Raw genomic sequence first — 12,855 nt, forward strand, 5'->3', positions numbered from 1 at the left:
ACAAAAATGGTCTGCTAAAAAAAAGAAAGGTTTTGAAGGCAGCTGATTGGAGATTAAATGTCCATCTTTGTTGCTGTATTAATTTTCCACTTTTCCTCAATCTTTTAACTGCGAACATTAGCAAAAAAAAAAAAAATTCCACTAAGACTTAGCCGGAGCATACATACAATCCACATTATATCACAAAGAGTTTTATTTTCTATGCAGAGCTGCAACATTTCCCATTTCATTTTTTAAATTTCTGTGAAACCACAAGTGATCAGTGTAACACAGCCATCTGATTACAAATCAAAATGTTTATATGTGATGTTTGCAAGCAATAAACCAACAATTTTTTTATTACTTTTGTTATTTTTCATCCTGACATTTAAGTGGGGTAATCACTAAGATTATATAGATTATATAGTGATAGTGATGGACACTGTGGGATGCACACCTGGCTCTCACTCAGAAAACAGTTTTGTTTTTCCCTGATCTCAGTGGAAAATGTTACAAGCTCCAACTGCCATTACCCTGACACACTAGATGCCAGTGTTAAGACTTGCTGCTCACCTGGCCGCCCATTCTTCATTACATGACCCACTTTAACTCTTACCTTCATTGAGGCTTTCAGCACTTGTGGTGTGAAATTAATAACTGGCGGTACAGCAATTCCCAAAAATGAACATAAGCAGTAGACCAGTGTGTGGTAAATGCTAAAGGAGAACTGCAGCGGTGGGATCAGCCAGCTGTTATCGTGGCTGCTGTTCAGATACATCAGTAAAAGTTGTTTTTAGCCTTCTTTGGCAGTTAGACTGACACCATGTTCACTCTTAGCTACAACTTAATATTTAACAGATATATTCTTTCTTAAAATGTAGAATATATTTAGAGTCTTTAAACTGTCTACAGGAAATACTGTGTCCGTCTGTATAAAAAGATTTGAGTGTCACAGCCATTCAAGTACTCACCATGGCAGGCAGGCAGCACAGGGGGATGTGAGTGACAAGAGAAATGTAACAATCCAAAAATACAACTACACCGAGTCAAATAAACGATCTCTTTAATGAAACAAACTCAGGAGGTTTCATTTTCCAAAGGGGAGAGCACTGGGAAAAAAGGAAATGCTGCTGTCCTTCAGGCAGACCTGGACTGTAGAAGATGAGCATATAGAGAAATGACTCAAATTTGAAGGACTTCATAACATATTTACAGTATTTCCTCTGAGCTGCACAGTCTTCTCCTTCTGTGATGTACAGGGACACTACGAGTGTGCATTAGAGCAAACCGTCCTCGTTTAGCCGCTGCTTCAGTCCCGCCCGTGTAGCATCTATGACGAGTATTATTTGGCAGGTTTGGCCTCAGTGGGGTTTTCTCCAGTGTCCAGAGTCTTGAGGAGGCGGAAGAGGCCGGCGGCCTCGCGGATGCGGCTGAACTCGATGCAGAAAGCCTGAACCTCGATGAAGAGGTCCTGAACATTGATAATCTTGTTCCGGATGAGCGACTGCAGGAAGACACAGACCAGACGGACCAGACGATTCTGGAAGAAAGAAAGTGTGATTAATACCTAATAACACCACACAAAGCATGGTCTCCAATTTACTGGAAAACACATTGAACCAGTTCAGAAGATTCTCATTCAGAGTGGGGTGAGCTGTGCGGTACAGCCCTGTCAACAAGTCTGAGCTATAGTCTGTGTCCTCAAGTCATTCTACTGTTTTATTAGTCTGTTATTTAGTACTTATTAGCAGGGGTGTGTGTGTTCAACATACTGACTTTCTGCTCCAAAACTTGAGGAGTTCTTTGTTCTTTTATGGATTTTTTTTTTCAAGGATTATGATTAAATATGAAGAAGCATCACTACATTGCGTGTTGTACTCTACCTGCATGTATTTGTCTTTGATTTGCTCACAGGTGGAGATGCAGTTAGAGATGTAGAGGTGGATAAACTCAGGAGGCAAATCCACAGCTGTGGTCAACCTGCGGACAAAAACAACCCCCAAAGAGTGACATTTCCACTTTTGACAATGAAACTTTTAACACCTCTTAAAACAGACCCAGTTTAGTCAGTCAGCTTCTGAATGAGTCATAGCGTGAGCCGAGTTTAGTTTAGAGACTAGAACTGGGCTTACTGACGAGAGGCCGCTTTACTCGAGTCACACATAGCGCAGATTAAAAAGCAACCAGTGACACAAACCCCACAAAACCTCGAAAATCTTTTGAAGACTGGATTAAAAAACAAACAAAACTTTATTTTTAGTTTGACTTTTCAAACCTCAGCACACTGACATCAGTGTTCTGATCATTGTCCTGGCTTTGGTTGTTTTGTCTTTTTTTTTTTTCAGATCACACATTTGGCCTTTTTCTGTAAGCAGCTCCACAGCTCCGTGCCCCCACCTGTTGACGACCTCCATGGAGTGCAGCGACATGTCCATGTTGACCAGCACTGAGAAATATTCTGTGATCTGGCTGCTCTGCATCAGCTTTAGCAGCATCTCGATGGCCACCAGCGGGTTGTTCTCAACCAGGTCAGGCAGCTTCACCGGAGACAGACCGATGTGGTAAACCAGCTTCGGGTCCTTCTCCAGCTCAGCCAGCAGCTGCAGTGACAGAGCATGCAGGGAGTTACTGACAAGCAAAGATTTACACGCTGCATTTCAAATACACTGAAGGAGGAAAAAACTACAAATGATAAATATATTACCTCTGATAATGTAATAATATTAAAAGTTTAAACCATTACTGGCTCCACATCTGGAAACAAAGATTTTATGCTTTCTCTTGTAAACCCTCTCTTCATAATTCAGGGTCAACGGGGTGCTGGAGCCTAGCCCAGCTGTCCTGGGGTCAGAAGCGAGGTATGCTCTGGACAGATTGCTAGTTCACAGAGCTAATCCTCGGTAACAACAGACTGTATAACGAAGCTCTCTGGGTCTGGGAGTGATGGTAAGACAAAAGATGTTAAGTTTGGATGGTTAATTATAAATAATTACCATCTTGTATAAAGATGCATACTGTCCTCCAGTGTCTGGAGAAACAGAAATAAACTCCCACTATCAATCAGCTGTAAACTACCATTTTTATCCTCTGATTAATCCACATCATTCCATTTTATTCTTGTTGATTTCACATTCTGACTCTTTTCAAACCATGTTTTAATGTCTTGTCTTAATATATTTGTCTTGTGCTTTTCTCCTTTTGTGAAGTAGCAACTTTAACCCTGAAATTCCTCTCTGGGTTTATCTGGTTGCACTCCAAAGGCAGCTGGTGGCAGCACCATAGTTTCAGTTTAAATAGAATTGCAGTGCCTGACTTTAAGAGAAGCATTAAATGGCTGACCCACCTGTGATTGCTGCTGTGCAGACAGCGGGCTCTTGAAGGCCTTGGACATGATGCGTTTGATCTCCACGCCGGTGCTGTTCTTCACACACATGGAGCGATCCCACTGGATGCTGTGATCTGGCTCGGTGGGGTTCAGCCACGCCAGCTCGTCCTCACACACGTGGAGAGGAGGCGGCGGCCGGATGAACTCAGGGCGGAAGTGACCTGAGGATTAAACAACGATATTGAAACACTTGTGATAATCCTGTTCTGTTTCAGACGTAGCTTTATTCATGGGTGGCGGTCTACTCTAGTAACCATGGCTACATGTGTGCCAGCTTTAAAAGGTGATCTCGTGTTCAGAGAGCCAAGCATTGTGTCTCAGGATATGAACAGCAATGAACTGTAATATTGGGACACCACGGCAGAGAGCTGAAGCTCTGATGCACACACTAGTGAAACTACTCAGGTTCTTGTGTGACCATGCTGCTTCATCTGACTTATGGATGAACATAAGTCAGATGTGCACTTGACAGCTGAAAACCCACAAAACTGCCAGCAAAGCAAAACGTTCACTTGTTTTTCATCTGTGATCTCCTAATTCACACAGCTCCTGACTTGTAAGCTAGAAGTGAATAACCAGCCGAGTGATGAGAAACATGATGATGAGAAACATGATGATAAGACATACTCTTTTCATGTTGCTTGCACGCACACACACACACACACACACACACACACACACACACACACACACACACCTGAGGTGACCTGCTTTTAATGTTCTTGGTTTTCTGCATAACAAAAGCCTTTTTGAAAAATGAACAAACAAATCATCAATAACACTTACTTTCCAGGGGAGGGCGTGGGCCTGTGACCAGAGACTCGATGATCTGGTTGGCCACAGAGCTGTCGAATCCTGAGTTGGATGAGTCTGGGTCTGGATCATTGAGAATGCTTGGGAAACTGGCCTTACTCTGAGTGGGCAACTCTGACTGACGCTCTAAACAACAAAGAGACAGAAACAGTGAATTAAAACATAAAAGAAACAAAGTAAACAAAGTAATCTCTGCAAAGAGATTAAAGAAGAAAAAAAATTGCCTTTTAAAACAAACCAGTATAAACAAGTGACAGTTTTGACCAGTCACACCTAGTCTTTCAGTCAGTAGATCATTTATGGGTGAGTGGGTACTGACCTGCCAACGCTAGCTGCAACCCGCTGATGTCTACAGACTGGGGCATGTTGCCAACATCCATGCAGGACACCTGTCTGGGTGTCTTTTTGAAGAGATCCCTGGGAGGTGCCAACATCAGTTGGGACAGGAAGAACTTCTCAGGTTGGGTGATGGGAGGCAGGAAGCCTGGACACCAAACACAGGAGACTTCATACACTTCATAATCCCTGATGCCCTCATTCATCATGTTACACAGTCACACTGAGACTGCCAGTGTAACTGGGTGTTGCACTGGCAGCAAGATCTGAGGGCAAATGTTTAACTGAACTGAACAAGTTTGTCTGAAATGAGAAACAGACTGTTTCTCATTTCAGACAAACAGATAGGGACAACATTACATAAGGCTGTGGTCCTTCAAAGCACAATCATGTGCCACAGAGACATCACTCGTTTGTGTCTAGACTCTAGAGTATAAGATGCCAAAAATCTTGATTGTTCATCACTGTTACAACACGAAGACTTAGACTCTTTAAAAAAAAAGCAAAAAAAAAAAAAGCACAACCCTCAAATATTGAGTTTAGCTTCAGAGAAAACCTCAACTTTGTATCAAAGCTTATTCGCTGCTGCTATATGTCCTGCTCGTTTAGGCCTGGCTGATTTCTTTCTCGGTGACATAAACAAAGTCAGGAAAAAGCATTTTCACACGGAGACCTACCGGACAGCACCTTCTCCTGTTCCTCTCCGGCAGGTGCGGGGTTCAGCAGGTGCGCGAAAACAGCGGCGAAAGGGTTAGCGGCCAGTGGCTCGGTGCGGTACATCTCCCACAGCAGGTAGAGGGCGATGAGCCGCTGTGAGGAGCTGGGCAGCAGGTCCGGTTGCTGCAGAAGCATCACCAACACCGAGCCGACCCTGAAGTGCTCCGCTTTCCCGAAGTAATGATGAAAGTGAGTGGAGAGGCTTTCGAAGGAGTTGGTGCAAGCCTCTTCCGAGATGATGCTCAGCAGGTTGGACAGTTCCTTCGGAGCGAGTGTCATGGTTTCCTCAACTGAATCTTTCCTGCTTGGGCGGAACCGTTAAAAGACTATTTTTTTTGTTTGTTTAAATAGCTAATATAGCAAATACAGCATCCTCGCAACGAACCGGGTGCGTTTAATTCATATTTGAAGAGCAAATCTGAAAAGCTACAGAATGAAAATGATCAAACGAGTTGTTAGCAAAAAGTTAGCTTAACTAGCATTGCGGCGCTAACTGACATAAAGCGGCATTTTCACAGTCGAATAATCCGCCCCACAAACTCCACTCTGCCCGGTGCTGAAACTGCATAACAGTCTTACAAAAACTAACAAAACATTAACCGATAGAAACATCCAAGTTTGTCCAGGTGTTTTCACGACTGTTGAGAGTCGGTGACCGACGTATTAGCAGTTTAAATTCACGACAGTACGTCGGTCATACCGAGCTGCATTACGGGTAATGTAGTTTCGTACAGTGGCGTTTCACTTCCCCCTTAAAATAAACTCGTTTAAGTAATCTATAGGAAAGCAGCAATTTTAGACTCGAAAAGCGTGAGGTGTCATCCAATAAAAGTCACTTTAAAAGCTACAGCTGACCATAAAATAGTGCTTCGACTAGATAAAGAGCTTCTTCCTTTACCGATCAGTCCTCGCGTTATCATTTCCGGCGTTTTGTCCTGTCGAAATAAAATGACAATTGTCGATACACTCTTAAAAGTGTTCTTTCATTGCGTTTCTTTTTTTACCTTTAAGCAGGTTTGTGAAAAAAAAAAAAAAAAAAAAAAAAAAAATATATATATATATATATATATATATATATATATATATATATATATAATTTTTTTTTTTAAATATTCTCAGTTCTTGTGAGCATACGCATTTAATTATTATTTCTTATCTTCACCTTTCAACAAAAAAAACTTAACTCTTCTGTACGCAGTTTCTACCGTCCAGTCTGATAAATACCCAACAGTAGTACATGCTTATTGTTAAGACATTTATTTAGTATTTTCACTTAAAGAACATTGTGCTTTCAGTCATGTTCACTTTGGAAAGGAGAAAGCTTCTCCTGAGGCCTGTTCTTTCAGGTAGATCCCGAAGAATGAGATGGGAGAAATAAAATGAAAGCGATGATCTAAAGAGAAACCAAAGGTCCTATAAGAAACTCAAAGGTGATGAGTGCAATTCAGCAGGGGCGTGTCCAGAATTTTTTCAGCTGATTGTAGGGTGTCTTACTTTCTCTTGTGGCCACGTGTAATGAAATTATTACTATCATAGGAGAGTCTTGCCAGGGGGGGCACTGGGGGTTACTCTTAAAATATTTTGTGAATCTCAACCCAGACTTGTCCTGTTTAGAGGTCAATGTCTGCACTGAGGGCAATGAAACAGATTCTTGATTTTCTTTTCTTTCTTTTTTTAAAGGCCTTGGAGAAGCTGTCCATAACATCTCACAGTTCATCTCATTTTTTAGTCCACACTTTAAAGGGATATTGCAGGCTAAACAAAAACCAGAGTGAGCCAAAGTTTGCAGCAGCTCAAACGATTTGCTGTCTACATTAAAGACATTCTGTCTGAAGGCTGGCGACCGTTGTGTTCACATATGAACTTACACTAGATTTTTTTTTTTTTTACCTTTTCAAAGAGGGTTGTGTGCTGCTTCACACTACACCTTCTGTTCTTTTTGTGCTCCTACAGAGAAGTGTGTAAATTTCTGATGATTTGTATTCATTTTAATTTGGACAACACTTTGCACTCAAACTTGAAAGTACATGGATATATGAATAAATACAATTATTGTTATCTGAAAATGTCAGCTTGGTATATAGGTATTAAAATAATTATTTGCAGCTACACAAGAGAGAATCTTTATCTTAAGAGCATCAAGAAAAAAAACGTTTTTTCCTTCAACTCAAACATCTATAGGGGAAAACTGTTTCTCATCTTATTTGTTATTTAATTTGGCATACTCTGGTTTCTGTGGTAAAACACCTCTTAAGTTACACTGTACATTAAGGACACACTGTTTTCAAGTCCAAAGTCACTTCAGTCAACAAGGGAACATTTGGTTCTTACTGGTTCTCACACACACGTGCACACAACTCTTCACACACACATATGGCACAAAAATATCCACCTTTTTCTGAGAGTCGGTCTTACGTCCAAGCACACAGGGCTTCAGTTAAAGGGCTATTACAAGCAAAAACTGCACAGAAACATCACAACCTCCAGCTGGTCAAACAGACATCATAAAGCAAGCTGGTGAAACTACAGGAAAAGAAAAAAGAAAAAACAGAATATGGCGAATAAAAATGTCTATTATATATCAGGCATGCAAGCAAACACACTGTAAACTTAAACAATAACAAACAAAAAAAACCAAAACAAAACTGATAACAGCTCCAGAATCTCTTCCTGGCGATTAGATCAGGTCCACTTTACTACACGACAACAAACCCACGATGAGGTCGGACACAGGAGAGCTTAGTTCTGCTGTCTGGTCTGACCTTGGCGATTGATCAGATCTCTTGTGGATTAGATAAAATGTTAGTTTAGTTACACACATACATTTATATCAGCCAGAACTGCCTTTGCAGCTTCATTCAACACAGAACTAACAAGAAAACTTCAGCTACCGGAAAACACACAGTTCCACTTGCAGACGTCACATCACAGCAGGATGTGGTGTGATGTTAAAGGAACTTTCTATGAGGACAGAAGCTCAGTTTTCACTGAATACTGTCCATGAAGAGAGCAGGATGGCATCCAATCAACTTGCAAAAAGGTCACTCACACAACTTCACTGAGTTTAGTGTCACTGAAGATCTTTGTGCTGTTCGCTTTGTTTAACATAAAAACCTTTCTGACCTGTAGTGTTTTCTTTTATCGTTTCCTTCATCTCAAGTTTATCCCCAAGACTCCTCCCTCAGAGAACTCCTTCTTTCACCTCATAAGGCTCTTAGGATTGTTTTTTTTTTTGTTTTTGGAGATTGGCACCATTAAAAGTCACGCAGGATTAGCTTTTAACAGTTCCACACTACAGTGTCCATTTGAATCAACATCACTGGCTTATGTCTAGATTTTCAGCTCTACTATTATAAGAATCACTCTGCTGTGATCATGTCTATGATTTATAACATTTAACCACACTTACATACTAAATGGTTTCACATCTGTATGAGAAATGGAAAAAAGTTCTGCACAACATGTGTTGCAAGAGAACAAATTTCTTATGTCAACATCTTAAAATCAATTTCTTGTGATTAAAAAAAACAAAATCAAATGTGTCCTACTCATGTCTTGATCTTCTGGGTGCAGTCATTTCTTTTGATTAGTAGGACTTAGATTATTAGGACAATTATCACTTCTAGGGATGGGTATCGAAAACCGGTTCTTGTTGAGAACCGGTTCCCACTGTTTCAATTCCTTGGAATCGTTTGCCACTTTTAAAAACGATTCCCTTATTGATTCCAGTCGCCCCGAATGACGTCATCACGTTGAGTAGCGTCTTTTACCCAGTAGGAAACACGGCGCCTGAGCGGCACAAACGCTCAAAAGTTTGGTTACACTTTATGAGAAAGGATGACAACGGGGCAACGTGCAATACTTGCAAAGTAGAGATTTCATCAAAGGGAGGAAACACTACGAATATGCAAAAGCATTTGCTCAAAAAACACGCGATTGCTTTCAACGAATGTCGTGTTTTTGATCCGCTCCGGACTAGCGAAGCTCAACCCAGCAGCAGCGGTAGCGTTTCCACGTCCTCTCCCGTTAATACTGCAGGTAACTAATCAATTAGCATTGCATATTATGTTAGCGCGATTTACCTTATTACAAAACCTGCTATTACTGTGCGTTGCATTTAGATAACCATGATGAGAGAGACAGAGTCTGGCTGGCTCAGATGCTGGCAGTTCTCGCTGCAGTCTACCGGTAGCGTCTCCTTTCAGGCCAGGATAGACAAATGTCACCGAGCAGTGTCTAAGTTTGTGGTCAAAGGCTTGCACCCATTTGCCACAGCAGATGCCCCCGATTTCACTTTGGTAAGTGAATGTGTTTAAATGTAGGCAGGACATTACTGGATATTCTTGTGTAATTGCTACAGAATAATTTATGTTAAACTTTGTTATTGCTACAGGAGAATATTTATTTTATTATTTTACATATACATTTTTTTTTCCTGGGGACCCTGTGACACCCCATTGAAGAGCCGTAGGCTGTGGATCTCTTAAGATCTCACTGTTGGGTTTGTAAGGCCATGTTACTCCTAAATTTCTATCTTGTTCAAAGAGAAGATATAAAACACAGTTCTAAGCTAATCGACTTTAGTGTTCTCCTTTTAAAAAAAAAAAAAAAGAATCGATAAGAGAATCGATAAGGAATCGAATCGTTAAACAGAATCGAAAATGGAATCGGAATCGTTAAAATCTTATCAATACCCATCCCTAATCACTTCTGCAGCATACACACATTTGTATGACCGAGACACACCCTGAATGTGTGGCAACACCTGTACCATCAGGTCCCACTTAAACGTTCTTTTCTAAAATGTGTGTAGTCATTCTTCAGAGAAACAGAGCTGTTGTGTGGCTGGAAAGCACCGCATTTCATAATTTCTTTGAATTACACGGGGTTGAAAAGAAGATACCCAAAGAACTTTACTGACTTTTTACTTGCAGGTAGACAGGTCTCAGGTGTTTTTAAATGAATATCTCACACCTGAAACCCCTCTTAGTCCTAAAGCACTAAGGTAAAGCCTGTTATTGATTAAGTGGTCGTTTTGTTTTCACAAGCTCTGACTTTCTTGTGACCAATTAGTGTGAATTTAAGGAGACAAATGGCAACGTGGAACAGGGTCACATTTTCCCTTCTAGTTCTTGACCGCAGCTGTGATTACAGACAGGTTTGGCTCAGTCAGCGTAGTGCATGATGGACTCTACGTAGTTTCCAGGGAAGAGACCGGTGGTCGAGTTCATCACTCCTTCAAACCACCCGTCCTCGTTCTTCTTGATGACGTATATGATCGCTCCTTCTTGGAACGACAGCTCGTCCTCCTTGTCGGCCATGTAGTCGTAGATGGCCACCACTGGAGGGCGACAAACACACCAATATATGATTACTAAACAGCAGAAGGTTCAGTCATTTCACCAGAAGCAGTGCAGTAAATGTAATTGCATGCATTTCAGTTTTTACGCACAAATGGAAACTAAAAAAACTGCTCACCCCTGTGATTAATGCAACAACTAATCCAATAATATCCAAAGCAATTAATGAGTATAAAAGACATCAATACCTGACTTAAGATTTTTGGGGGACTTTGGGAATTAGGTTTTCCGGGTAGACAACCTTAAATCCAAGTTGTGTTATTCTACCCGGAGACACAGTTTAAGGCTACATATATGAGCAACTAATTCAAGGAACACTGATGGAGTGATCTAACACAACCTCATAAACAATGCAAACTGCAAGTACTTTGTTGCCTCTGTGTATTTCTGTGGTGTACCTTTCTCTAAGTAGTTCCTGGGGGCCCACGGTGGGTCTTCTTCAGCATACGGGTCGTTATACTCCACTACTGCCGAGTCCTCCTCTTCATGCCCATCCTCAGCTGGCTGAGGAGTGGGCAGGGCCTCCTCGTGCGCTACTTGGTTCTCAGTGGCAGGCTGCGAGGGAGGGGGGGCGTCTGAAACTGGAGGTTGGGGATACTTTATACAAGCTGAACTGAATCTGGGCTTAAAAGCTGATGATGTCATCCGTTTTGACACGCAGATGTTCAAGAGAAAAATGATGTGCAGAAACATTTCTCTGATAAATTACTGAAAAAGAATCCAGATTAATACTCACTGGACTCCTGAACTCGAGCTACAAACCCCATCAGAGGAAGCTGAGGGGTGAACTGGAGCAGGGAGGGGGGCGGGGGAGAGGCTGCAAGCACAAAAGACAAAACTTTTACCAAACTTTCTCAATGTGGGAGTGGAGTGACTGGTGGCTGCTTTTATACTGCATACCTGGGCTCTGGTTGTAGTAGGGACCGCCATTGACCTGATTCTGGGTTGTAATTGGCTGACCAGTCACCGATGGGGGGCGGCGGTAAGGCAGTGACCCCCCCACCTGTGGGGTTTGCTGTCGAGGCTGAGGCCGGTTCATACTGTAGAACTGAGGGACGATAGGGCCTGACCAGCAAAGAGGGGCAACGTTATAAACTCATATTTTCTTAATACACTGCGTATCAATCAATCAGTGATTCAATTCCATTTTAATTTTCTGTGTTAAACATGAAGGAAAGAGTTAAAGATTAGCTCCCCGGGGTGGGGATAAAATCCACAGAAACAGAGAAAAAAGGAGGACTTGGTGATGTTTGGAGAGCAGAGGTGTCCCTGAAAACTCACCTTCAGTGGGTGATGAAGAAGAGGAGGAGGAGGAAAGTGGAGGGGGAGGGGCAGGGGGAAGCAGCTCCGATTGGACTTCGGATGTGCTTGTGGAAGATTTAGAGGGGGGGGAGGTGCCGGCGTTTGGCGCATTCGCTTGAGAGTTTGCTTGGGAAGGTGAGTTGGCATGTTGAGAAGGTGAGCTCGGCGGCAGAGGTGCGTTGGGTTGTGTTAAGGTTGTGGTGGAGGAGGAGGAGGAGAAAGAGGAAGGAGTTGGGGACGGGGAAGGGGAAGAGTTAGGGGCGGTAGAGGATGAGCTAGCAGGTCCGGCAGTCGGGGAAACTTCAGGCAGAAGAAAAGGAAGGATGGAAAGGAGGAAGGAGTTAGGAAATAAGGTTATAGGAGGGAGTGAGTGACAAAGCACAAACAGCAGGGGGAGCTGAATTTCAAGCACAGAAATTACACACAAAAATTAAGCTGTTTATATAGTTTATAACTTTAGAAGGACTTTAAAATATAAAATCTTAATAGTACAAAGAGTCCAGTTAGAATTGGAGGAATGGTGGGCAGGTGTGTAGCACAGACGTGTATATTTCTGTGTGTTACCCGGGAATGTGGAGGGTGGGGAGGGTGTGGGCACAGCAATGGGAATGCCCACGCTGCCGCTGCCGCTGTTCTCTCTACTGCTGCTCCGACTGCTGCTGCTGGGATGGCTGCCTCCACTGCTACCACTGCACACACACACACACACAGAGTGGGGGAAGTCAGGGTCCTGCATAGGGATGTGTTCCACCTTGGATTCAGTTAGAAATGGGTAAAATACCAGAATCAATGAGCTGCAAGGCCAAGTAATCTCCTATCAAACCTTTATTTCATGACTCCTCTGATAAAAGCATTCAAGCTGAAAAAGCATTGAAATGAATGTCAAATGTCCCACCTCACCACCAGTACTACAGCAGGTTCTGTGACCAATAGGATAAGATTATCTATGGCACGCATGGAAAC

General features: G+C 42.3%; 3 protein-coding genes across 4 annotated transcripts in view; all 3 read right to left on the minus strand.

Moving 5' to 3' along the window:
* LOC308410028 (GDP-Man:Man(3)GlcNAc(2)-PP-Dol alpha-1,2-mannosyltransferase-like) overlaps positions 1 to 12,855 on the minus strand; it is a 115,369-nt gene that overhangs the window by 24,765 nt on the left and 77,749 nt on the right. The gene's annotated exons all lie outside the window — the stretch shown is intronic.
* On the minus strand, positions 117 to 6,142 carry cnot11 (CCR4-NOT transcription complex, subunit 11). The gene is made up of 7 exons (XM_080902543.1): positions 5,191 to 6,142; positions 4,497 to 4,661; positions 4,151 to 4,303; positions 3,323 to 3,525; positions 2,377 to 2,579; positions 1,863 to 1,959; positions 117 to 1,519 (listed from the first exon to the last, which is right to left on the minus strand). Exons 1-7 carry the CDS (start codon positions 5,507 to 5,509, stop codon positions 1,322 to 1,324), a joined length of 1,338 nt encoding a protein of 445 aa, XP_080758669.1. The 5' UTR covers positions 5,510 to 6,142; the 3' UTR covers positions 117 to 1,321.
* The window catches only part of LOC308409682 (abl interactor 2-like), a 30,984-nt gene continuing 27,957 nt past the window's right edge, over positions 9,829 to 12,855 (minus strand). The window contains exons 6-11 of one of the 2 annotated variants that reach the window (XM_080902603.1): positions 12,457 to 12,581; positions 11,872 to 12,192; positions 11,491 to 11,655; positions 11,327 to 11,407; positions 10,989 to 11,171; positions 9,829 to 10,571 (exon numbers count right to left, since the gene is read on the minus strand). In XM_080902603.1, coding sequence (XP_080758729.1) covers positions 10,396 to 10,571; positions 10,989 to 11,171; positions 11,327 to 11,407; positions 11,491 to 11,655; positions 11,872 to 12,192; positions 12,457 to 12,581 — 1,051 coding nt within the window. In that variant the 3' untranslated portion in view covers positions 9,829 to 10,395. The remainder of the gene's footprint in view (positions 10,572 to 10,988; positions 11,172 to 11,326; positions 11,408 to 11,490; positions 11,656 to 11,871; positions 12,193 to 12,456; positions 12,582 to 12,855) is intronic. The other variant, XM_080902602.1, reaches the window with a different exon arrangement.

The sequence above is a fragment of the Rhamphochromis sp. 'chilingali' genome (assembly GCF_963969265.1).
Source record: "Rhamphochromis sp. 'chilingali' genome assembly, chromosome: 14".
In the NCBI taxonomy this organism is placed as follows: Eukaryota; Metazoa; Chordata; class Actinopteri; order Cichliformes; family Cichlidae; genus Rhamphochromis; species Rhamphochromis sp. 'chilingali'.